Source organism: Trachypithecus francoisi, unplaced genomic scaffold (assembly GCF_009764315.1).
Source record: "Trachypithecus francoisi isolate TF-2019V2 unplaced genomic scaffold, Tfra_2.0 Lachesis_group0, whole genome shotgun sequence".
In the NCBI taxonomy this organism is placed as follows: domain Eukaryota; kingdom Metazoa; phylum Chordata; class Mammalia; order Primates; family Cercopithecidae; genus Trachypithecus; species Trachypithecus francoisi.
Genome location: NW_022681453.1, coordinates 135,220,169 through 135,244,171, shown reverse-complemented (window position 1 = coordinate 135,244,171; position 24,003 = coordinate 135,220,169). Strand labels below are relative to the sequence as shown.

Below are 24,003 nucleotides of genomic sequence, written 5' to 3'. Positions count from 1 at the left end.
GACTCCACAAGTGCCCTTTAAAGCTGGGTCCTAAGAGGGTCCTGGAAGGGCCAGGCCTTGTAAGTCCTCCCAACAGGCTGGTGGCCCCGAGACAGCCAAGAGTGGAAAAGGGAGAAAGTGGGGATGGCTCCAAACTGCCTCTTCTCCCCCACAGACTCCAGCACTTGCACAACCAACTAAACACACACAGACACATGGCTTCATTGTCTGATACACAGGAAGGCACACACATCTGTATACACAGGTTCGTGGTTAGGTGCACAGCCTCACTGTGTGTAATTTACACATACACATCCTCCCAGTAGAGGTACACAACACAATCTGCCAGTTGGGTGGTGTAGTCACACAATCATACACACACACAAACTCTGTCAGGAGTGAACAGACATAGAACCTCTCCAAGCTCACGCTCACGCACACACATTCCACAACTCCTCAGTCAGGCCCATACAAACCTCTAATACACACAACACAAACTCACAGCCTGTCAGGAAAAAAAGCACTCAACAATGTCTCCGTTAGGTTCGCAAACCCTTACAATCTCACAACCTCTCTGTGAGATGCACACACACCCTTACAATCGCTCTGTCCGCGTGTGCACACACACATACACACACATAACACACGTCTGTGTTAGGTGTACACACAGGCTCACAACTTCTCTGCGGGCGTGCGCGCACACAAACTCACAACCTCCCGGGTAGATGAACACTCGCTCCCAGTCTCTCCGCCAGCCCCTGCACACTCACACTGGCTCGGTCGGCACACGCACTCTGGCAGCCTCGCTCTCCTCCGGGCGCACCCCACACCCACGCACCCTCCGGGCCCCGTGCACCCCTCCCCCAGGCCCGTGCCGGCGCCCGGCAGTGAACTCCAGCGACGCGGGGTGTGCGCACGCCCCCGGCCAGCGGCCGCCTGCGCCCCTCCTCACCTTTCTCGCCCGCGCCCGGCACCCGGCCCTCGTCCTCCTTGGGGTTGGTCACCTGGGTGATGATGGCCGGGCCGTCCATGGGTGCGCGGCGCGGCGGCCGCCCGCAGGCCCGGCCCCCCGCAAGCCAAGCGCGCGGGGGCGCGGCGCGGGGGGCGCGGGGGCGCGGCGCGTGGGGGCGCTCGCAGCCGCCGCCTGGGCGCGCCCGCCGCCCGGCCCCGCGCTCTGGGAGAGGCGGCCCGGGCCCGCGCCCCAGCTCCCGCCGCCGCCGCCGCCGCCGCCGCTGGGCTCGAGCGGCCGCCGCCTCGTCACCATGAACCCCGGAGCCGCGCCCGGGAGAGCAGCGCACGGGGAGGCGGAGCGGGAGGCCCGGCGCCGCTGGAAGCGGGAGCGGGAGGGCGAGGGGGAAGGAGCGAGCGAGGGCGGGAGGGCGGGAGAGAGGGAGGGAAGGAGAAAGGAAGGGAGGGAAAGAAGAAGGGCGGGCGAGTGGGTGTGTCCCGGCCCGGGGACCGGCCTCCGCCGCGGGCTCTGCCCCCTCGCCTGCTCGCCTGGTGGGGGAGAGGGGAGCGGGGCCGACACGGGGTGAGTGGAGGGCGGAAGGGGGCTGCCGCGCGCGCGGGGGCCCGGGGCAGTTGAGTGGGGCTCGGGGCTCGGGGTGTAGCAGACGGCACGGGGGCTGGGGGGGTAGAAGTGAGGGGTGTCAGGGAGGCCTGGGAGAATGAGTGAGGTGAGAGGCCTGGGGTGTGAGAGATGTGGGGAGGAGTCTGAGGCAGATGGGTGGGGTGAGGGGAGCGGGGGAATTCGCTGGGGCCCGCGGGGGGCAATGGCAGGATTCGGAAGGGTGAGGTGTGGGAGCCAAGGGGCCGAGGGGGCATGGCATAGAGGCAGGAGCGAGGAAGGAGGCCCGAGGAGGGATATTTACCGCGAGGAGGCGCGGGAAGGGCTGGGCGGAGGTGCTGGGCGAGGGGCGTCCCGGCGAGGGAACCGAGGGGCCTGGGGCGTGAGTGCGGAGGGAAGTGGTGTGCAGAAGTGGGGGCTGCCCAGAAGCGGTCTTGACAGCCAGACTGCCCGCAGAGGGGCCCGGGCGCGACGCTGCTGTGATGGAGGCCAGGAACGTGGGGACGGTTCGGAGAGGCCTAGGGCTGCGCTGCCCGGCCTGAGGGGTCCCAGGAGTGGGTGAAATCGGGAGTGACCTGTGCAGAGAGGGGATCTGCGAACCGGGCCAGCGGCTCAGGTTGTGCGGATGCTGGCGGGACTCACATCAGCATTCGGCCCCAGAGCCCGCGTGAGGGGCTGCGGGTCCTGAAGGACCAACCTCCTGTACGTGAGGGTGTCATGACTGAGCGGGCCCTGGACAGTGGGCATTTTCGGGTGCCGTGCAGCAAGGGGACCGGGGGAGTCCGTCGAGGGCACGAGAGCGGAAGGCGCTGGTGGCAAACCGAGCCTGGCAGGGACTGTGCTTGTGCAAGGCAGCCGGCCACTGTCAGGCCTAGGACGACGGCCAGAGCGTGGGAGAGACAACAAAGTGCCCCCTCAGCCTGGGAGCGTCGGGTCCCTTTGGCGCCCGCGTCCTCAGCTTCCAACTTACAGGCCACACTCAGCCCAGTAAGCCAGGGGGCGGGGTAGTGCCGCAGGAGGGCGGGCCCGGGGGGCGGGGCAGGAGAACTCGCGCGCGCTCTCCACCAATCAGGAGGGCCTGGGAGGGTCTACAGGGCGCGACGTTGGTGGGCAGGGTTCAGTGGGCGGCCTCAGGCGAAGAGCTGCCTGCCTCCCTCTGCCAGGTTGCGCGCGCACTTCAGGCCTTGCGGTCATGTCCAGCTCTTCTGTGGCTTCCAGCAGGCGAGGCCAAACAGGATCTTTCTCACTTGCCCACATCTCCTGGATCCTGGAGCTGGATGCAGACAGGTCCCGTGCTCACCGGGGGAACCGGCGAGCCTCTCCAAAGTATTAAAGGACACTTCCGGAAGAGCCTTTGGCCTGTGGTCAGCCTGCAGACCTCGGTGGTCTCTGTACCTGTAGGAGCCCCATGAGGGTCCAGGTGTGGGAGACAGTCCTGGGACAGGGCTCCTGCGGCCGAGGCAGGTGGGAAGGCACTCCAGGGGAGCTGCTGTAAAAGATAGTTGGTAGGCAAGAGGTGGGCGTTCTGCTCCAAATCCAGGACTTCCACTGGCATTCTGGCTGTGTGTGTGTGGGCGGGACCAGGTGCCAATTGCCCTTGGGGCGTACTTACGTGTGTGTAGCTGCTTTTCCAAGGGCACTTTTGGGACCCCAGTGAATCACCTCGTGGGGTTGATCCATGATGGTGGAAGAAGTGCCCTTTTAGTCAGTAAGGCAAGCCCCAGTGTAATAGCCCAGGCTCCAGGGCATGCCCTTCTTAATTCTCCCAAGTACAGATCACATTAGGGCCCCATGGCACGCAGCATTTCCCTTGTTCTAACTTCTAACGCTCTTCACATTTGTTATGAGGATGTGACTGGCCTGGGACCAGGTGAACTCCATTTCCTAGAAAATAAAAAATAAAAAGACTTCTGAATTCTAAGGGGTCAGAGAAGGATCTTCCAGAGATTGCTGAGTGGGGAGGGCCTGGGGATATGGTTCTACAGTTTTTGGTCATAACCAAAAAGATTAGCATCTCTGCTGCCTGGTTGATGAAGCATCCCAAATAGTCCATCAGCAAAGGCAAAGGGATGGGAACATTTGGAGTCACTGATTCACATGCTTGAGGGCTGGATCCCTTATTTGGGAGGTGGGAGGTACTTCCAGAGCTTCTATTCACTTAGTGAAGGCTGGGAAGCTCAGAGCTCAGTGGAACAGGGCTAGAGGAAGTCATTTTCATATATAGTGTATTTCCTGTTTGGCCTCTTTTGTAGCAGTGACTCCCCAGGACCCTCCAGTAACAATTTTCCCTTATCTGCATCCCCCACCATCCTCAGAATCCTAAGATCACCTTGAAAAAAAACCCTTACCTTCGCCCAAGTCTTTGTTTCAGGCTCAAGTAAGAAAACAACTTGCTATCTTTTAAGTCCTTCTTCCCCTCAGTTATGCTGTTTGATTTATTGTTTATCAATATTAATTGAATCAAATAAAAATATCACCTATAGCCCTATCACCATCCCTTAGTCAATCCCAAATTTCCTCCATTTCTCCCTGTCTTTGCCTATATGCTGACATAATTTTATGTAGCTATAAAAAAGCCATGTTTAAAATTATAAGGTTAGCATTTTCTTATGTGGTGACATAATTGCTGTAACTACCATTATAAGTGATTGCATAATACCTTACTGAAACAGTCTTAGATAACACAGTATTTTGGTTTTATACATGAAAGAAAGATTCAAAAATTGTTGGGACAAGTGACTATCCATGAGGAGAAAATATATTTTTATCCCAGTCCTTACGGCGTATTCAAGATAGATTGAATAATTAAATATAAAAAATTAACATAAATAAATACACCAGAACAAATATGGGTGTATTTGCTTTTTGATCTCGGATGGGAAAGGCCTAAGAGTGACAAAAACTTAAGAAATTGCCAGGATAAGATTAATAAATTTGGCTGTATTCATTCAACAAACATTTATTGAGTGCCTTCTATATGCAAGGTTCTGCTCTAGTCACGGGATCTCAGAGTTATCTAAAATGACAAGTAGGGAGTTGAGCTATCATACTCTCACACAAGTCAGTCAGTCAGTCATAGCCAAAGGCTGTCCCTGGGGGCCTTAAGTCCGTGGGCACTCTGAGGCTCTCTGGGAATAGGAGCAAAGCAGCCCCGATGTCCTGAGGACTGGCCAGAGCACATCAAGCCCCAGTAGGGGACGTCCAGAAACAGTGAAAGGGGCCCAAGCAGACCTAGACAGAGCACCAAAGTGTTGGTTGAAGTCACATTTCCCAAATTCCCATCATACAGTGTCCTTGTACCACCTGTACAAGAACAAGTTTAATACTTTAATTTTTATTTAAATATAATTATTTTAATAGAACACTAGTGGATTAGGTTTGTTTGTTTGTTTGAGATGGAGTCTTGCTCTGTTGCCCAGGCTGGAGTACAGTGGCACAATCTCGGCTCACTATAACCCCCACCTCCCGGGTTCAAGGGATTCTGCCTCAGCCCCCTGAGTAGCTGGGATTACAGGCACGCACCACCACACTTGGCTGATTTTTGTATTTTTAATAGAGATGGGGTTTCACCATGCTGGCCAGGCTGGTCTCAAACTCCTGACCTCAAGTGATCCGCCCACCTCTGCCTCCCGAAGTGCTGGGATTACAGGTGTGACCCACCACGCGCAGCTTAGATTTTTTTTTTTAACATACAAATGAGACATGTAGAAAGGACCATAACCCTAGAATGAAGGTGCTACATAGAGTGAGGGGGTAAAGATTGGGATGCCAAGGGTAGGAGGACATGAGGCTAGGGCTGACGAACCCAGCCCCAAGGGACCAAGGACAGGAGCAGATAGGAAGAGGGAAGAAATTGCCCAGGGCAGCCTAACCTGGAGTCTGGTAGAGCTCTAGGAGGGGGTGGTTGGAGTTGGACTCAGGTGGCGCATATGGGCGACACTGCTCTGCGAGTGCAAGGGTAAGGAGTGAGGCCAGAGAGAGGCTGCCCCTGAGGAAGGAACAGTGGGCATTGAGATCAAAGTGAGATGGTGATTTGAGGAAAGGGGAACTGGGGAGTGGACATCACAGATGGGTGTTCAGCTAGATGGAGCAGCAGCATGTTCCAGACCTAGAGGCGAGGGACATCACATGCTCTGGAAAGGTCTGCAATGGCTGGGATTTTGGACTCTGGTGCTGGGTAGCTCTCAGATCAAGCAAAGCCTTGTAAAGCAGGAAAAGCATCTGGGCTTTATCTGGGGGGCTGTGGGAATGACATAATCAGATATGTGTTTAGAATATTTCTGCTGAGGTAGTGCAAGAGGCAAGGAGACCTACAGAAGATATTAATACAGAAAGAGGATGATGCATTAATACAGAAAGAGGATGATGATAGTTGTGAGGATTAAGGGGGCTAGACAGATTCCAGATACATTTTGGAAGGAGGTTGGACAAGTCTTGGCTACTGCTTGGACTTGAGGAGTGAGGGATGAGCAAGGAGGAAATGGCCTCCAAATTTCTGGCTTGTGGGCCCAGGCAGAGTTGAGGGCCCTTTGCAATGCTGTCTGCCTCCATCATCGCAGCCTGCCTCTGCCCTGCTCTCCACCTTTGAATCTCTCCCTGCAGGCACAGTTTCTTGGTCTGCTTTTTCTCCTCTTTGTAGGCATCTCAGTCTCAAGTTTTGTGTGTCTGTAACTCAGACTCCATCTCTCACTCTCTGTCTCAGGTATTTTTCTATGTCTCTGTCTCTTTCTGAGTCTAGCTTCACATGTCTCTAGCTCAGTCTTCCCAGCCCTTTCTTTCAGGAGCTGGGCCTGAGAGTGGTAGGTGTCCTGTTGTCCTATTGTCCTATTGGGAAAGAAGTGGAAGTTGGATCTGGGCAGAGATTCCTGGTGGTTAGTAAAGTGGATATGAACCTGAGCCCACCCACAGATCTCTCCCTTGGGGTCACCTTGGGACCTAGATGAGGTTCCTCCAGGCAGCAGCCCTTCTTTCCTACTGGGAACCAGGCCCAGAGTCTGAAATCAGTTCCAAAGAGCCCTGTGCTAGCCTAGGCAGGCCAAACCACTCCCACACCAAGTATGTATTGGGTGCCCTTATTGTGCCAGACTAGGGCCACATGCGGTGGACAAAGTACCCTTAAGGGGCTCACAGCCTAAGGGAGGAAGCAGAAGAGCAATCAGAGGGTGGCACAGAGTAGAACTGATTTATTCTCCAGGGAGTCCCCACAGAGATGATGCTAACATCATTTCTGGAGACTTCAGTTCCCTGATGAGAGGACTTTTTCATCTACAATCTCCACAGAGAAGCCTGTATTTGAGGGGAAGAAGGACATAATGATGGAGGAAGAGGTGGAGGTCTTGAAGACCAGGCTGAGTTTAGAATTTAACCTAAGGGTAATCTGGAGCCACTGAGACTTCTTGAGCAAGGAACAGGCACCAGTTCAGAAACTAGTTAAGATCTGAAGGTTAAAGTCAAAACTCAGACCAGCTTAAGCAACAGTGGGGGCTCTACTGGATCATGTTATCAAATCAGTTACATGCCTGGGCTGGAGTAGCATCTGAAACAAGGGGGTAGAGGTCTCTAGGGGAAGGGTGTGACATTCAGCTACTACTTTTCTCCATAACCGGGATGATCAAGGTGTTAGGAAAGGCAGAGGACATCCGTACACCTCAAGACACTCTGTATTCCCCACTCACTTTGTTCCAGGACATCAGCCCTGAGGGGTCTCCAACAGCTCATCCTTTTGCCTTCAACACCCATAACTCCCATGCTTCCTCAACATCCTGATCCTTTCTTACCAAGACCCATTCTCCCCCATCCACATGGATTCTTCCAATCAAATGTCTATGTCCACTGACAACTGGGGCTTCCTAAGCCATCTTCTACCTCTACCCTTGTCCCCAGGGAGGTTCTCTACTTGTCCCCAGGTAGGACCTGGGTACAGCATCCTTCCCATCTAAAGATACTTCACTCCCAAGAATAAGGCTTTCAAACCGGTCAGTGGTCCAGCAGGTGCAGCCCGCCCCCTGGTGGCCACGATGTTGTGTGGTCCTTTTCATGAGCCCAGCCGGATGTAGAAGGCCTCTCTCCCTGCCAGTTCCTCAGTGTACACCACAGTCAGAGTGGGCTCAGTCGTGTCTCTTACCTTACCAGTCATGATTTGCACTCTTGTTCAGTTTTCCCCAGAGTATTAGCAGAAATGCCCTCAGGAGGCCAGGCGCGGTGGCTCACCCCTGTAATCCCAGCACTTTGGGAGGCCAAGGTGGACGGATCATTTGAGATCAGGAGTTCAAGACCAGACTGGCCAATGTGGTGAAACGCCCGACTCTACTAAAAATACAAAAATTAGCTGGGCATGATGGCACAGGCCTGTAATCCCAGCTACTCGGGGGGCTGAGGCAGGAGAATCGCTTGAACCTGGGAGGCGGAGGCTGTAGTGAGCCGAGATTGCGCCACTGCCCTCCAGCCTGGCAACAGAGTGAGACTCCATCTCAAAAAAAAAAAAGAAACGCTCTCAGGAATATGAAGGCCTGAGTGTCTGTCTGGAGAGGGTAGAAAGCAGGGGAACTGGAGCGATGTGCCCTACTTGGCAGCCAGTCTTGGAGGAGGAAAATGAAAGGCAAAGTGGATGCAAGCCATTGGTGAAGGAAAAAAGGGCAGTCAACCGGGGGTCCTGGGCACACAGAGAAAAAGACATCTGACATAAAGCTGGTGGTCAGGAGATGTTTGGGGAATTTGAGAACAAGACACAGCCTGATCTGAGACAGACTCTAGGACCTTGGGAATGAGCTGAAACATTCTTAGGGTACCCAGAAACCCAAGAAACCTTCCTGGAGGGGGACATGCCTGCCACCACATCCAAAATTACAGGCCTGCCTTACCCAGAGAGTTTGGGTGCAAAAAGGGGATATGGCCTCAAGCTTGGGCTCTCTCTGACAGCCCTGGTTAGGGGAGGACATGGCCCTGCCCTGAAACCCTGTCACAATAGACTAGCTCCCACAGCAGAGTAGGCAGGGTAGCTCTGTGTGCCCTCAGCCCACTAACAGGAGTGGCTTTGGCTCCTGAAGGGGCAGAGAGTCACAGAGTCTCAAGTTGATTTAGTGACTCTGGAGCCATGGAACCCCTTGAGGTGGAACCCCACACGTAGCCCCCGTGTGGATTGTCCCTTGGATGACTCCCCTGTATCTAAGCTAGCATGTTTCATGTGGCCCGGCTGATGGAGATTACTTTTGCTTGGCTGCTGTCATCCGCGGTCTCTCTCACTTAGGCTCCCCAGGCCCTGGACTCTGGCCCAACCACAGGTACCCCCTTTATTCCCTGGCCAGTGCCTACACAGGCTGTATTGGAGCTGAGGTGAGCAGACCCAGACGTGGCCACAGTCTGTGGTGTGAATTCTATGTTGCTTGTCATCCCAAGGTTGCCTGCTGATAAAGAGGACGGGCCAACCCATGGGTGCATCACTGCATGCATATTAGGGGGTCCGTGTGCATGTGTATGCAGCCCCTTCTGGGAAGGTGGTTGCCCTTCACATCTTTTACAGCATCAGCTTTGACAGGCAGCTGCCATGACAAACCTCCCGCTGGCACCATTCACATGGGCAGTGCCTTGGCTGGGCAAGGGAGATATTTCATAGGCAGGTCTGGTCACAGACACACACCTTGGTACGTGCAGCTACATGCTCATTTGTACACGGGCTCACACACATGCCAGGACACAGGGCTCACATGTGACAAGGCTGTCTCTGTCCAGGCTGGTTTCTCTAAGTTGGCACTGCCTGTTTCTCCCTCCCTCCCACTCTGGCCCTCCAAGTCTCAGCCCTGACAAGCACTGCCCTCCCCTTTCAGCTCCTCTGGAACCCGGCCTCCTACCCTCTTGGTCTTGGAAGGTTCTCAGAGCCTCCCTCATGAACATGATCACAGATGAGCATTTGTAGGCAATTTCTACTTTTCACACTAACTTCCCAGAGGCTTGGGTAGAGAGACAGCTGGACTCTGTCCTCTGGAACAGGGGTTGGGGTGTGGGAAGGCAGAATACAAGGAGGTGGCCAGGCGCGGTGGCTCATGCCTGTAATCCTAGTACTTTGGGAGGCTGAGATGGGTGGATTGCCTGAGCTCAGGAGTTTGAGACTAGCCTGGGCAACATAGTGAACCCCATCTCTACTAAAATACAAAAGATTAGCCAGGTGTGCCAGCGTGCACCTGTAGTCCCAGCTACTCGGGAGGCTGAGGCAGGAGAATTGCTTGAACCTTGAGTCTGGCAGTGAGCCGAGACTGCACCACTGCACTCCAGCCTGGGTGACTGAGTGAGAGTCCTTCTCCAAAAAGGAAAAAAGGAATACAAGGAGGTAATAATAATAATAATAATAATAACATCTTAGTAAATTAGTCAGTCTGTCTCCTGACTCCACTCTCCTTCACTCTCTCCTGCCTCCCCCTCCCCCGCCACATACCCCTGCACACAGCACTCCTTGGTTGCTGCTAACAAACACTCAGGCACCCGATGCACACTGTTCCCCTTCCCCATACACTGCCAACCCACATTCCTAAATGGGGCTCTTAACCCCAACGAACTGACCCATCTACCCTATCTGGCTCTGATCCCACCATGGCCATGGGAGGCACTCCCTGTGATCCACACGTGAGTGTCTGACTGGGATGGGTGGAGAAGGAGGCCCTATCTTAGCTGAAAAAGGCAACAGGCAAGTGGCCTCCTCTCTCTGGAGCTTCCTTTCTAGGCAAGAACACACAGATGATGGTTTGTTGCCAGAAGGCTCTGGAATGGGTTCAAACCAGAAGGGGTTCCGTGTCCTGGTCTGAGTTTAGGGATGGGACCAAAGAAGTAAAATTTCTGGACATTCTAGTAAAAATTATTTTTAAAATATCAAAAACAAAAAATATTTTGGGGAAATGGATACTAGCCACATGGAATTGACTAGACTTTGAGAGTTCACACAGCTTGTTAACGTTTAGTGTCTTTCTGACTCCCTGATGGCCCTTGGTAAGAGAAAAGAAGGAGGGTGGTTGTCACCCATCCCGCCTGTTTACCGCACACCAAGCTGCGGCTGGGTACCGTGTTTCCCAAGGCGAGAGGCTCCCTTGGGTCCAGGAAATGGAGACCATGTCAGGGAAGGATCAGCATGAGGGTCCTGGAGTGGGAGTCTGCCCATCCAAGGCCTCACAGGAACTCAGCTCAGACCATAAAGAAAGCTGTTATATCACCTGGCAGGCCTTAAGGATGACCTCAGGAAACTGGGTCTGTTCAAGAGCAAGGCCACTCCAGACTGAACTCCTGTTACTCCAGACAGGTCATTTGTCATGAATATGACTCGGCTGCACCTTTCATCACTGCTTCAGTTTGGGTCTAACCATTTGTCCTCTTGTTAACAACTCACTAATTTTCATAAGTCCCAGTTTAAATCTGGGAGAGAGACAATCTGTTTACATTAGTTCATTCCGATTTTTCAAGTTACTATAGTTATGTACAAAATTACCCCCAATTTTAGTGACTTTTAAAAAATCAAAAAGTACTTATATGCTTATGAATCTGCAGTTTGGGCAGAGCTTGGCAGGCTTAGCTCATCTGTGCTTTCTATGGAGTCACCTGGGCTGCTTGAAAGTGGGAGCTGGACTGATCTGGAGGCTTACTTTCCTGCACGTCACAGTTGATGCTGGCTGTCGGCTGAGGCTTTGGGCTGTTGGCTGGAAAACCTACAAATGGTATTGACCATGTCTTTTATTTTCTGTACTCTGATGTTTTGACATCTTGGGGCCTTGTTTTTGGCATCTTGGGGCCTTGATGACCTTGGAGGGACTGCCCCTTTGATAGCAGATTCCTAGAGATAGCAAATAACTGACCTGTGAGGGTGTCTTTCATATGCAAACCAGTCAATCCAGTGCCCACATTCCCAACCACTCCCTTTATCCAGCAATTTCAGGCCCCTATTCCCCTGCCCTAGTCCACCCAGGGGCCAACTGCCAGACAACTGGGGCCAGCCACTCTACCTCAGAGCCCACCCAAATTATTTAAACTAGTTAAGCCTGAACCTGCTACCCTGTTCTTTTTTGTAGCAACCACACTAAAGGCCTTTGCCATAGTTTCCCTTTCTCCCTCAGCTTCCTGACCAACCTGGTGCTTCTGCGTGCGTTCCTGCATGACTTGGTATGTCCCCTTCTCTTGGATCTGTGAGTAGCAAACTATCCTTTCTTTTTTTTTTTGAGACAGAGTCTTGCTGTGTCACCGAGGCTGGGGTGCAGTGATGCAATCTCAGGTCACTGTACCTCCACCTCCTGAGTTCAAGTGATTCTCCTGCCTCAGCCTCCCGAGTAGCTGGGATTACAGGCATGCACCATCACACCTAGCTAATTTTTGTATTTTTAGTAGAGACAGGGTTTCACCATGTTGGCCAGGCTGGTCTCGAACTCCTGACCTCAGGTGATCTGCCCGCCTTGGCCTCCCAAAATTGATTGGAAGTTTCCAGATCTTAACTCTAAGCTCCCACCACTCCTGCATGCTGTGCTTAAAGTAGGATGGTATAGGAAATGATTATACTGGATTTATCTGAGGAAGGGAAGGTGTTGACAAAAATCTAGAAAATTATTCTGGGATAAGCATAATCATTAGTCAAACCTCCTCAGCCTCATTTTTCTGGAGATGTGGTTATCTGGATGACTAGCACGTGATCAGGGGCTAAGACGGGCACTTTTCCTGCGTGCTGGATAGGGAGGCCTGAAACCCAGAATCTACTAGATCTGTGCTCCTTGGGCTTCCCTGTCCTTAGGAAGCTAAATTTACAACTTGAAACTGCATATCTATTGGACTATTCCCAGAGAGATGTTAAGAGATACAGATAAATGGCAAGAGATTAAGACACAGGCCCAGGACAGGTGCAGTGACTGATGCCTATAATCTCAGCACTTTGGGAGGCTAAGGTGGGCAGATTGCTTGAGCCCAGGAGTTCAAGACCAGCCTGGGCAACATGGTAAAAGCTCATTTCTATTAAAAAAAAAAAAATGCTAAAAATTAGCCAGGCATGGTGGTGCATGCCTGTAGTCTCAACTACCTGGGAGACTGAAGTGGGAGGATCACCTGAGCCTGGGAGGTCGAGGCTACAGTGAGCCGAGATCGTGCGACTGCACTCCAGCCTGGGCAACAGAGAGTGAGACCCTGTCTCAAAAAAAAATATAAGAGTTCGTGACCAGCCTGGCCAACATGGTGAAACCGCATCTCCACTAAAAAAATACCAAAAAAATTAGCTGGGAGTGGTGGCACGCACCTGTAATCCCAGCTACTCAGGAGGCCGAGGCACAAGAATCGCTTGAACCCGGGAGGCGGAGGTTGCAGTGATCCGAGATGGAGCCACTACACTGCAGCCTGGGTGAGAGTGAGACTCTATTTCAAAAAAAAAAAAAACCACAGGCCCAAAGTTATGTCATATCTGTCATGCTTCTCCTTTGCTTGTGCTTTTCCTCTGCCAAGAATGTTGTTTTTTGCTGCTCCCTTGAGTTACCCTTGCCTGCTTCCCAAGACCCAGTTTAGAGGGAGCCGCCTCCTCCAAGTTTAGTACTGTTGGTCTGTGTCTTGAGACTTATTAATGGCCTTTGGATTTATTAATAAGCAGGAAAGAGTGATTGTAGGCTGAGAAGGGAGAGGTGGCGTGAATGTCCTGAGATCAGTCTGTGAACTGATTTAACACATCCTGGCTCTGGCACATTGGGCTGCACCCTCAGATGTGACCCTCCCATATGCCAGACAAGGTCCCTGGGGGAAACCCTGATGCTTACCTGGCTTCTCCTTCTTACACAGAAAAGCTTGATATGCCAACAATAACATTTCTGTTTCCAAAACTGAAACAGATTTTTCTTTCTTTATAACTTGACTCATTCAACTTTAGAGTTTCTTTTTTCCCTTTATTTATGCAAACAATTTTTCTTCAACAGGGGGGTTCTAAAAGATAATTAGATACCCCTCTAGCATCGTGTATGGTTGAGGCCAGAAACCAGGAAGTCAGAGTACTTGCACTTCTCCAAAGCAGCTGTTGAAATGCAGGACTTCTGTGGTGGGAAGGACTGGACCACGGTCCCCCAGCCATCTTGGAGGACTGGGGCTGCCTTCGGATTTAAACTGTTTTATTGTCAAATTATCAAATTGGTTATTTATGTAAGGGCTGTCTGCATATCTGGTGCTGATCTGGTTTAGAAGTCCCAGATGCAGCAAAAGCATTCTCCAGCACTGGAAACAGTTATCAGCAAGACCACACTCAAAATCAACTTAAGAAAACAGCTCTAAACCGGAGATTGCAAACTGGCAGCCCAGGAGTGAAATCCAGCCCACTGGCCCATGCTGGTAGCAAGCGTGGTTTGTTATTATTCTTGTTGTTTTTTTGTTTTTGCCTGCATAGAGCAGACTGTCACTACAGTGTTTGGTTTTGTTTTTTTTTTTTTTTTAATAGAGACTTACAGAAACATCATAAGAATAAAGAATTTCTATATACCCTTTAACCAGATGCCTCAAATATTAACTTTTTAGTCCCCCATTGTATTATTTGAATCATTTGAAAGTAAACTTCAGGCCTATCCTCAACATTTCAAAATTTCTTTAAAAAGGATAATCTCTTATATAACCATGATACAATGATCAAATCAGTAAATTAACATTGATACAGTATTATCAACTAATCCACAGACCTTATGCTTATTTCATCAATGTACCTATTTTGTCTTTTATAGTAAAGGGGAATATTTGTGTTTTCTGGTCTAGGATCCAATTTAAGATTATGTTTCCCTGTTTCTCTAGTTTCCTTTAATTTGGTACAGCCCAGTGATTTTGTAGAATACTCCTTAACATGGGTTTGTCTGTTGTTTCCTCATGATTAGATTCAGATTATGCATTTTTGGTGAGTACTCCAGGAGTGATGTTGTATCCTCACCAGTGCCTCATATGAGGAGGCACTTGACATTGCTTTGTGGCATTATTGATAATGTTAAGTTTGATTACTTGGTTAAGGCAGTGTCTCTAAGGTTTCTTCACTGTAAATTTTGTCCTTTGTATTTTTCCCATTGTAATTAAAAAGCATTTTGTGGCCGGACGCCGTGGCTCATGCCTGTAATCCCAGCACTTTGGGAGGCCGAGGCAGGTGGATCACCTGAGGTCAGGAATTCGAGACCAGCCTGACCAACATGGAGAAACCCTGTCTCTACTAAAAATACAAAATTAGCTGGGCGTGGTGGCACATGCCTATAATCCCAGCTACTAGGGAGGCTGAGGCAGGAGAATTGCCTGAACTTGGGAGGCGGAGGTTGTGGTGAGCCGAGATCGTGCCATTGCACTCCAGCCTGGGCAACAAGAGTGAAACTCTGCCTCAAAAAAAAAAAAAAAAAAAAAAAAAGCATTTTGTGTATGAGGGAGATACTTTGAGATGATGTAAATACCCTCATTCTCATAAAACATTTACCCTCTAGCTCTTTCTTTGTCTGCTGCCATCCACGTAAGATGTGACTTGCTCCTCCTTGCCTTCCACCATGATTGTGAGGCCTTTCCAGCCACATGGAACTGAATGTACCCTCTATGATAAATAAAGTAAGACTGTGATACTCTTTAAAATACAAAAAAAAAAAAAAAAAAAAACATTTACCCTCTAGTTTTAGCATCTGTTGATGACTCTTGCCTTAATCAGTTATTGCTGTTAAATTTTGGTCAGTGGGAGATTGTTCAAGTTGGGTTTTGAGTACTTTTGACACATCCCTATTATTCTGGAGCTCTTCCTTGCTCTGGTACAACAAAATGCTTTGGGCTCATAGGGTCTTTTTCTTGTACCAGCCCTGGAATCAGTTATTTCTCTAAGCAGCCCTGCTTCTTTTTAGTGGAGAATAGTGTTTAGAAGCCAAGATCTGGGGCCAGATGTGCTCATTGCTGCTGCAGTGTCATTGATCCTAGGCTCCCTTGGTGGACACAGCTATATAAATTTATCTATATCTACCTATCTATCATTTATCAATATCAATTAATCTATCTACATCTATATTATTAATCAACCTATCAATCGTCTATTTATATTCAATCTACTAAAGCCTGGAGTTTATAATGACACCTCAGATTCCTAACACCACACAATTCAGTATATTTCCTTCTCCTCTTGCCGTATTTGTAACTGCCCTCTCTGACAGTGAGAAACTTGACTCCCATTATCCACAATACATTATTTATATACAACGCTCAATCTTAGAATGCCCAGAAAGTAGCTTCAGAATTGCTATCCCATTCTACTGCAAAAACCCAACTCAGTAAGTAGAGTTCAATATTTTTTTACGCTGTCTTTGCCTTTTGTCAAAATACTTTATTCAAATGTTACTTGGGTTAGTTCCTCCGCCTCCAATTAGGGTCATTTTTTTTCTGTTTGTATTTTTTGTTAGTGTTTTTTCCCCACCCTTGTTTGTTTGTTTGTTTGTTTGTTTTAGGCAAGTGAAACACTAACATGGTTCTAAAAGTCAGAACTACACAGAAAGGTATCCTCAGAGAAGTGTCACTGTCCTTTGTAACTTACCCCCAACCCCACTTCCTACCTACCAGGCTTGGACCCTACAACTTTAGGTAATCGCTATCATTACTTTCTGGCTTATCCTTCCTATTTTTTTTTGTTGCTGTTGTTGTTGTTCTATATAAATTGTCGACACAAGTATATATTATGATTTCTCGCTTCTTACATGATAAGTAGCATACGATAGATACTCATTTGTACCTCTCCTTTTCACTTCACAATACAGCCTGCAAATCACTCCATTTCAGTTCACAGAGATATTCCTAATAATCTTTTTTTAAGCCACTGTATAGTATTTCATTGAGTGGACTGATTATCATTTCTTCAGCTACCCTTCTGTGTATGGCATTTAGTATATTTCCAGAATTTTGCACTACAAACAATGCTATAATACTTTTTATGTTGTTGGAGAAGTATCTTAAGGTACGTTCCTGGATAACTGGGTCAAAAGAAAGACACTTGTAGTTTTGTTAGGAATGGCAAATTTCCTCCCAGAAAGTTTGTATCAATTTGCATTTTCACCAGCAACGTATGAGAGTACCTCTTTCCCCACAGCCTCACCAACAGAATGTGTTGTTATATTAAACATTTTTTGCCAATCTGCTAGGAGAGAAATGGTATCTCAGCACAGTTTAAATTTGTATTTCTCTTATAATGTGAATTGAACATATTTTTAAATGTTTAAGCCCATTTTAATGTCTTTTTTAGTGACTTATCCATCATGTGTTTTGCCTATTTTTCTATGGACTTATAAAATATCTCACATCTCACTTTTTTAAAGTTTGTTTCTATATTAAGGACATTGGCTCTTTATCTGTGACATAAATGCAAATATTTTCTCCCATTTTGTCATTTGTCTTTTGACTTTGCTTATGGTGTTTTTTACCAAGAAAACTTTTTTTTGTTTTTATTTTTTGTTGTTGTTGTTGTGTTTTGTTTTGTTTTGAGACAGAGTCTTGCTCTGTCGCCCAGGCTAGAGTGCAGTGGCGTGGTCTCGGCTCACTGCAGCCTCCACCTCTTGGGTTCAAGCAATTCTTCTGCCTCAGCCTCCCAAGTAGCTGGGACTACAGGTGCGCACCACCACCTCAGGGTAATTTTTGTATTTTTAGTAGAGATGGGGTTTCACCATATGGCCAGGCTGGTCTTGATCTCCTGACCTTGTGATCCACCAGCCTTGGACTCCCAAAGTGCTGGGATTACAGGTGTGAGCCACCGTGCCCAGCCTCTTTTTAGTTTTATGTAGTCAAATATATCAATCTATTCTTTTATTGCCACTGGATTTTGAGTCAGAGTGGGAAAACTTTTCTCTACAACCAGACTATGCAAGACCACCCATGTTTTCTTCTAGTGCCTGTATGGTTTCATCTTTTACAGTTAGACCTCTGATTCATTTGCAATTGCTTCTCTCGTATGGCATGAGATAAGGATCCGGATTTTTGAAAATTATTTTTTTAAATTATATTTTAAGTTCTAGGGTACATGTGCACAATGTGCAGGTTTGTTACATAGGTTTACATGTGCCATGTTGGTTTGCTGCACCCATCGGCTCATCATTTACATTAGGTATTTCTCCTAACGCTATCCCTCCCCCAGCACCCCACCCACCAACAGGCCCTGGTGTGTGATGTTCTCCTCCCTGTGTCCATGTGTTCTCATTGTTCAACTCCCACTTATTTTTTTTTTTTGAGGCGGAGTCTCGCTCTGTCACCCGGACTGGAGTGCAGTGGCCGGATCTCAGCTCACTGCAAGCTCCGTCTCCCAGGTTTACGCCATTCTCCTGCCTCAGCCTCCCGAGTAGCTGGGACTACAGGCGCCCGCCACCTCGCCCGGCTAGTTTTTTTTGTATTTTTAGTAGAGACGGGGTTTCACCGTGTTAGCCAGGATGGTCTCGATCTCCTGACCTCGTGATCCACCCATCTCGGCCTCCCAAAGTGCTGGGATTACAGGCTTGAGCCACCGCGCCCGGCCAACTCCCACTTATGAGTGAGAACATGCAGTGTTTGGTTTTCTGTCCTTGTGATAGCTTGCTGAGAATGATGATTTCCAGCTTCATCCATGTCCCTGCAAAGGACATGAACTCATCCTTTTTTATGGCTGCATAGTATTCCATGGTGTATATGTGCCACATTTTCTTTAGCCAGTCTATCATTGATGGACATTTGAGTTGGTTCCAAGTCTTTGCTATTGTGAATAGTGCCACAATAAACATACGTGTGCATGTGTTTTTATAGTAGAATGATTTATAATCCTTTGGGTATATACCCCGTAATGGGATTGCTGGGTCAAATGGTATTTCTAGTTCTAGATCCTTGAGGAATCACCACACTGTCTGCCACAATGGTTGAAATAATTTACACTCCCACTGACAGTGTAAAAAGCGTTCCTATTTCTCCACATCCTCTCCAGCATCTGTTGTTTCCTGACTTTTTAATGATTCCCATTGTAACTGGCATGAGATGGTATGTCATTATGGTTTTGATTTACATTTCTCTGATAACCAGTGATGATGAACATTTTTTCATGTGTCTGTTGGCTGCATAAATGTCTTCTTTTGGGAAGTGTCTGTTGATATCCTTTGCCCAGTTTTTGATGAGGTTGTTTTTTTCTTGTAAATTTGTTTAAGTTCTTTGTAGATTCTGGATATTAGCCCTTCGTCAGATGGATAGATTGCAAAAATTTTCTCCCATTCTGTAGGGTGCTTGTTCACTCTGATGATAGTTTATTTTGCTGTGCAGAAGCTCTTCAGTTTAATTAGATCCTATTTGTCTATTTTGGCTTTTGTTGCCATTGCTTTTGGTGTTTTAGTCATGAAGTCTTTGCCCATGCCTATGTCCTAAATGGTGTATAGGAATGCTTGTGATTTTTGCACATTGATTTTGTATCCTGAGACTTCGCTGAAGTTGCTTATCAGCTTAAGGAGATTTTGGGCTGAGATGATGGGGTTTTCTAAATATACAATCATGTCATCTGCAAACAGAGACAATTTGACTTCCTCTTTTCCTAATGAACACCCGTTATTTCTTTCTCTTGCCTGATTGCCCTAGCCAGAACTTCCAACACTATGTTGAATAGGAGTGGTGAGAGAGGGCATCCTTGTCTTGTGCCAGTTTTCAAAGGGAATGCTTCCAGTTTTTGCCCATTCAGTATGATATTGGCTGTGGGTTTGTCATAAAAAGCTCTTATTATTTTGAGATATGTTCCATCAATACCTAGCTTATTGAGAGTTTTTAGCATAAAAGGCTGTCGAATTTTGTCAAAGGCCTTTTCTGCAGCTATTGAGGTAATCATGTGGTTTTTTTCATTGGTTCTGTTTATGTGATGGATTATGTTTATTGATTTGCATACGTTGAACCAGCCTTGCATCCCAGGGATGAAGTTGACTGGATCGTGGTGGATAAGCTTTTTGATGTGCTGCTGGATTCAGTTTGCCAGTATTTTATTGAGGATTTTTGCATCAATGTTCATCAGGGATATTGGCCTGAAATTCTCTCTTTTTGTTGTGTCTCTGCCAGGCTTTGGTATCATGATGATGCTGGCCTCATAAAATGAGTTAAGGAGGATTCCCTCTTTTTCTATTGATTGGAATAGTTTCAGGAGGAATGGTACCAGCTCCTCTTTGTACCTCTGGTAGAATTCAGCTGTGAATCTTCCTGGTTCTGCACTTTTTTGATTGGTAGGCTATTCATTATTGCCTCAATTTCAGAACCTGTTATTGTTCTATTCAGAGATTCAACTTCTTCCTGGTTTAGTCTTGGGAGGGTGCAGGTGTCCAAGAATTTATCCATTTCTTCTAGATTTTCCAGTTTATTTGCATAGAGGTGGTTATAGTATTCTCTGATGGTAGTTTGTATTTCTGTGGGATTGGTGGTGATATCCCCTTCATCACTTTTTATTGTGTCTATTTGATTCTTCTCTCTTTTCTTCATTATTAGTCTTGCTAGCGGTCTATCTGTTTTGTTGATCTTTTCAAAAAACCAGCTCCTGGATTCGTTGATTTTTTTGAAGGGCTTTTTGTGTCCCTATCTCCTTCAGTTCTGTTCTGATCTTAGTTATTTCTTGTCTTCTGCTAGCTTTTGAATTTGTTTGCTCTTACCTCTCTAGTTCTTTTAATTGTTATGTTAGGGTGTTAATTTTAAATATTTCCTGCTTTCTCTTGTGGGCATTTAGTGCTATACATTTCCCTCTACACACTGTTTTAAATGTGTCCCAGAGATTCTGACACGTTGTGTCTTTGTTCTCATTGGTTTCAAAGAAGATCTTTATTTCTGCCTTCATTTCATTATGTACCCAGTAGTCATTCAGGAGCAGGTTGTTCAGTTTCCATATAGTTGTGTGGTTTTGAGTGGGCTTCTTAATCCTGAGTTCTAATTTGATTGCACTGTGGTCTGAAAGACAGTTTGTTATAATTTCTTTTCTTTTACATTTGCTGAGGAGTGTTTTACTTCCAATTATGCGGTCAATTTTAGAATAAGTACGATGTGGTGCTGAGAAGAATGTATATTCTGTTGATTTGGGGTGGAGAGTTCTGTAGAGATCTGTTAGGCTCACTTGGTCCAGAGCTGAGTTCAAGTCCTGGATATCCTTGTTAACCTTCTGTCTTGTTGGTCTGTCTAATACTGACAGTGGAGTGTTAAAGTCTCCCATTATTACTGTGTGGGAGTCTAAGTCTCTGTAGGTCTCTAAGGACTTGCTTTAAGAATCTGGGTGCTCCTGTATTGGGTGCATATATATTTAGGATAGTTAGCTCTTCTTGTTGAATTGATCCCTTTATCGTTATGTAATGGCCTTCTTTGTCTCTTTTGATCTTTGTTGGTTTAAAGTCCATTTTATCAGAGACCAGGATTGCAACCCCTGCTTTTTTTTTTTTTTTTTTTTTTTTGCTCTTCATTTGCTTGGTAGATCTTCCTCCATCCCTTTATTTTGAGCCCATGTGTGTCTTTGAATGTGAGATGAGTCTTGTGAATACAGCACACTGATGGGTCTTGACTCTTTATCCAATTTGCCAGTCCTTGTCTTTTAATTGGGGCATTTAGCCCATGTATATTTAAGGGTAATATTGTTATATGTGAATTTGATCCTTTCATTATGATGCTAGCTGGTTATTTAGCCCGTTAATTGATGCAGTTTCTTCATAGCATCGATGGTCTTTACAATTTGGCATGTTTTTGCAGTGGCTGGTACCAGTTGTCCCTTTCCATGTTTAGTGCTTCCTTCAGAAGCTCTTGTAAGGCAGGCCTGGTGCTGACAAAATCTCTTAGCATTTGCTTGTCTGTAAAGGATTATATTTCTCTTTCACTTATGAAGCTTAGTTTGGCTGGATATGATATTCTGGGTTGAAATAAGAATGTTGAATATTGGCCCCCATTCTCTTCTGGCTTGTAGGGTTTCTGCTGAGAGATCTGCTATTAGTCTGATGGGCTTCCCTTTGTGGGTAACCCGACCTTTCTCTCTGGCTACCCTTAACATTTTTTCCTTCATTTCAACATTCGTGAATCTGACAGTTATGTGTCTTGGGGTTGCTCTTCTGGAGGAGTATCTTTGTGTCGTTCTCTGTATTTCTTGAATTTGAATGTTGACCTGCCTTGCTGGGTTGGGGAAGTTCTCTTGGATAATATTTTGAAGAGTGTCTTCTAACTTGGTTCCATTCTTTCTGTCACTTTCAGGTACACCAATCAAACATAGATTTGGTCTTTTCACATAGTCCCATATTTCTTGGAGGCTTTGTTCATTTCCTTTCACTGTTTTTTCTCTAATCTTGTCTTCTTACTTTATTTCATTAATTTGATCTTTAATCACTGATACCCTTTCTTCTGCTTGAATGAATCAGCTATTGATACTTGTGTATGCTTCACGAAGTTCTCATACTGTGGTTTTCAGCTCCATCAGGTCATTTAAGCTCTTCTCTACACTGGTTATTCTAGTCTAACCTTTTCTCAAGGTTTTTAGCTTCCTTGCAATGGGTTAGAACATGCTTCTTTAGCTCAGAGAAGTTTGTTATTACTGACCTTCTGAAGCCTACTTCTGTCAACTCCTCAAACTCATTCTCCGTCCAGGAGAACACAACAGGAGTCATGTTCCTTTGGAGGAGAAAGGGCGTTCTGTTTTTTGGAATTTTCAACCTCCCTGCTCTAGTTTCTCCCCATCTTTGTGGTTTTATCTACCTTTGGTCTTTGATGTTGGTGACCTACAGATGGTGTCTTGGTATAGATGTCCTTTTTGTTGATGTTGATGCTATTCCTTTCTGTTTGTTAGTTTTCCTTCTAACAGACAGGCCCCTCAGCTGCAGTTTTGTTGGAGTTTGCTGGAGGTCCACTTGAGATACTGTTTGCCTGGGTATGACCAGTGGAGGCTGCAGAACAGCAAATATTGCTGCCTGATCATTCCTCTGGAAGGTTTGTCCCAGAGGGGCACCCACCTGTATGAGAAATCTGTCAGCCCCTACTGGGAGGTGTCTCCCAGTCAGGCTACACGGGGGTCAGGGACCCACTGAAGGAGGCAGTCTGTCCATTATCAGAGCTCGAATGCTGTGCTTGGAGAACCACTGCTGTCTTCAGAGCGGTCAGGCAGGGATGTTTAAGTCTGCAGAGTTTCTGCTGTCTTTTCTTCAGATATGCCCTGTCCCCAGAGGTGGAATCTAGAGAGGCAGTAGACCTTGCTGAGCTGTGGTGGACTCTGCCCAGTTCGAGCTTCCCTGCTGCTTTGTTTACACTGTGAACATAGAACCGACTACTTAAGTCTCAGCAATGGCAGACACCCCTCCCCCACCAAGCTCCAGCATCCCTGGTCGATCTCAGACTGCTATGCTAGCAGCGACCAAGGCTCCATGGGCGTGGCACCCACTGAGCCAGGCACAGGAGGGAATCTCCTGGTCTGCTGGTTGCGAAGACCATGGGAGAAGTGCAGTATTTGGGTAGAAGTGTACTGTTCCTCCAGGTACAGTCACTCATGGCTTCCCTTGGCTAGGAAAGGGAAATCCCCCAATCCCTTGTGCTTCCCAGATGAAGCAATGTCCTGCCCTGCTTCGGCTCACCCTCCATGGGCTGCACCCACTGTCCAACCATTCCCAGTGAGATGAACCATGTACCCCAGTTGGAAATGCAGAAATCACCCATCTTTTGCATCAATCTCACTGGGAGCTGTAGATCAGAGCTGTTCCTATTCGGCCATCTTGGAAGTGACTCCCAGGATCTGGTTTTATCTTTGTTCCATGGCTAACCACTGTTGCAGCACCACTTAATAAAAAGTCAATCTTGGGGGGGCGGAGCAAGATGGCCGAATAGGAACAGCTCCAGTCTCCAACTCCCAGCATGAGCGACACAGAAGACTGGTGATTTCTGCATTTTCAACTGAGGTACTGAGGTCATCTCACTAGGGAGTGCCGGACAATCGATGCTGGTCAGCTGCTGCAGCCCGACCAGCGAGAGCTGAAGCAGGGCGAGGCATCGCCTCACCTGGGAAGCGCAAGGGGGAAGGGAATCCCTTTTCCTAGCCAGGGGAACTGAGACACACAACACCTGGAAAATCAGGTGACTCCCACCCCAATACTGCATTTTAAGCAAACAGGCACACCAGGAGAATATATCCCACACCTGGCTGGGAGGGTCCCACGCCCACGGAGCCTCCCTCATTGCTAACACAGCAGTCTGTGATCTAACCTCAAGGCAGCAGCGAGGCTGGGGGAGGGGCGCCTGCCATTGCTGAGGCTTAAGTAGGTAAACAAAGCTGCTGGGAAGCCCGAAGTGGGTGGAGCTCACAGCAGCTCAAGGAAACCTGCCTGTCTCTGTAGACTCCACCTCTGGGGACAGGGCACAGTTAACAACAACAACAACAAAAGCAGCAGGAACCTCTGCAGACACAAACAACTCTGTCGGACAGCTTTGAAGAGAGCAGTGGATCTCCCAACACCAAGGTTGAGATCTGAGAAGGGACAGACTGCCTGCTCAAG

General features: G+C 47.7%; 1 protein-coding gene across 3 annotated transcripts in view; it reads right to left on the bottom strand.

The window, feature by feature from the left end:
* Positions 1-1,341, bottom strand: part of CTDSPL (CTD small phosphatase like) — a 121,080-nt gene extending 119,739 nt beyond the window's left edge. The window contains exon 1 of one of the 3 annotated variants that reach the window (XM_033212033.1): positions 932-1,341. In XM_033212033.1, coding sequence (XP_033067924.1) covers positions 932-1,010 — 79 coding nt within the window. In that variant the 5' untranslated portion in view covers positions 1,011-1,341. The remainder of the gene's footprint in view (positions 1-931) is intronic. The other 2 variants (XM_033212032.1, XM_033212031.1) reach the window with 2 other exon arrangements.
* Positions 1,342-24,003: the final 22,662 nt, after the last annotated feature.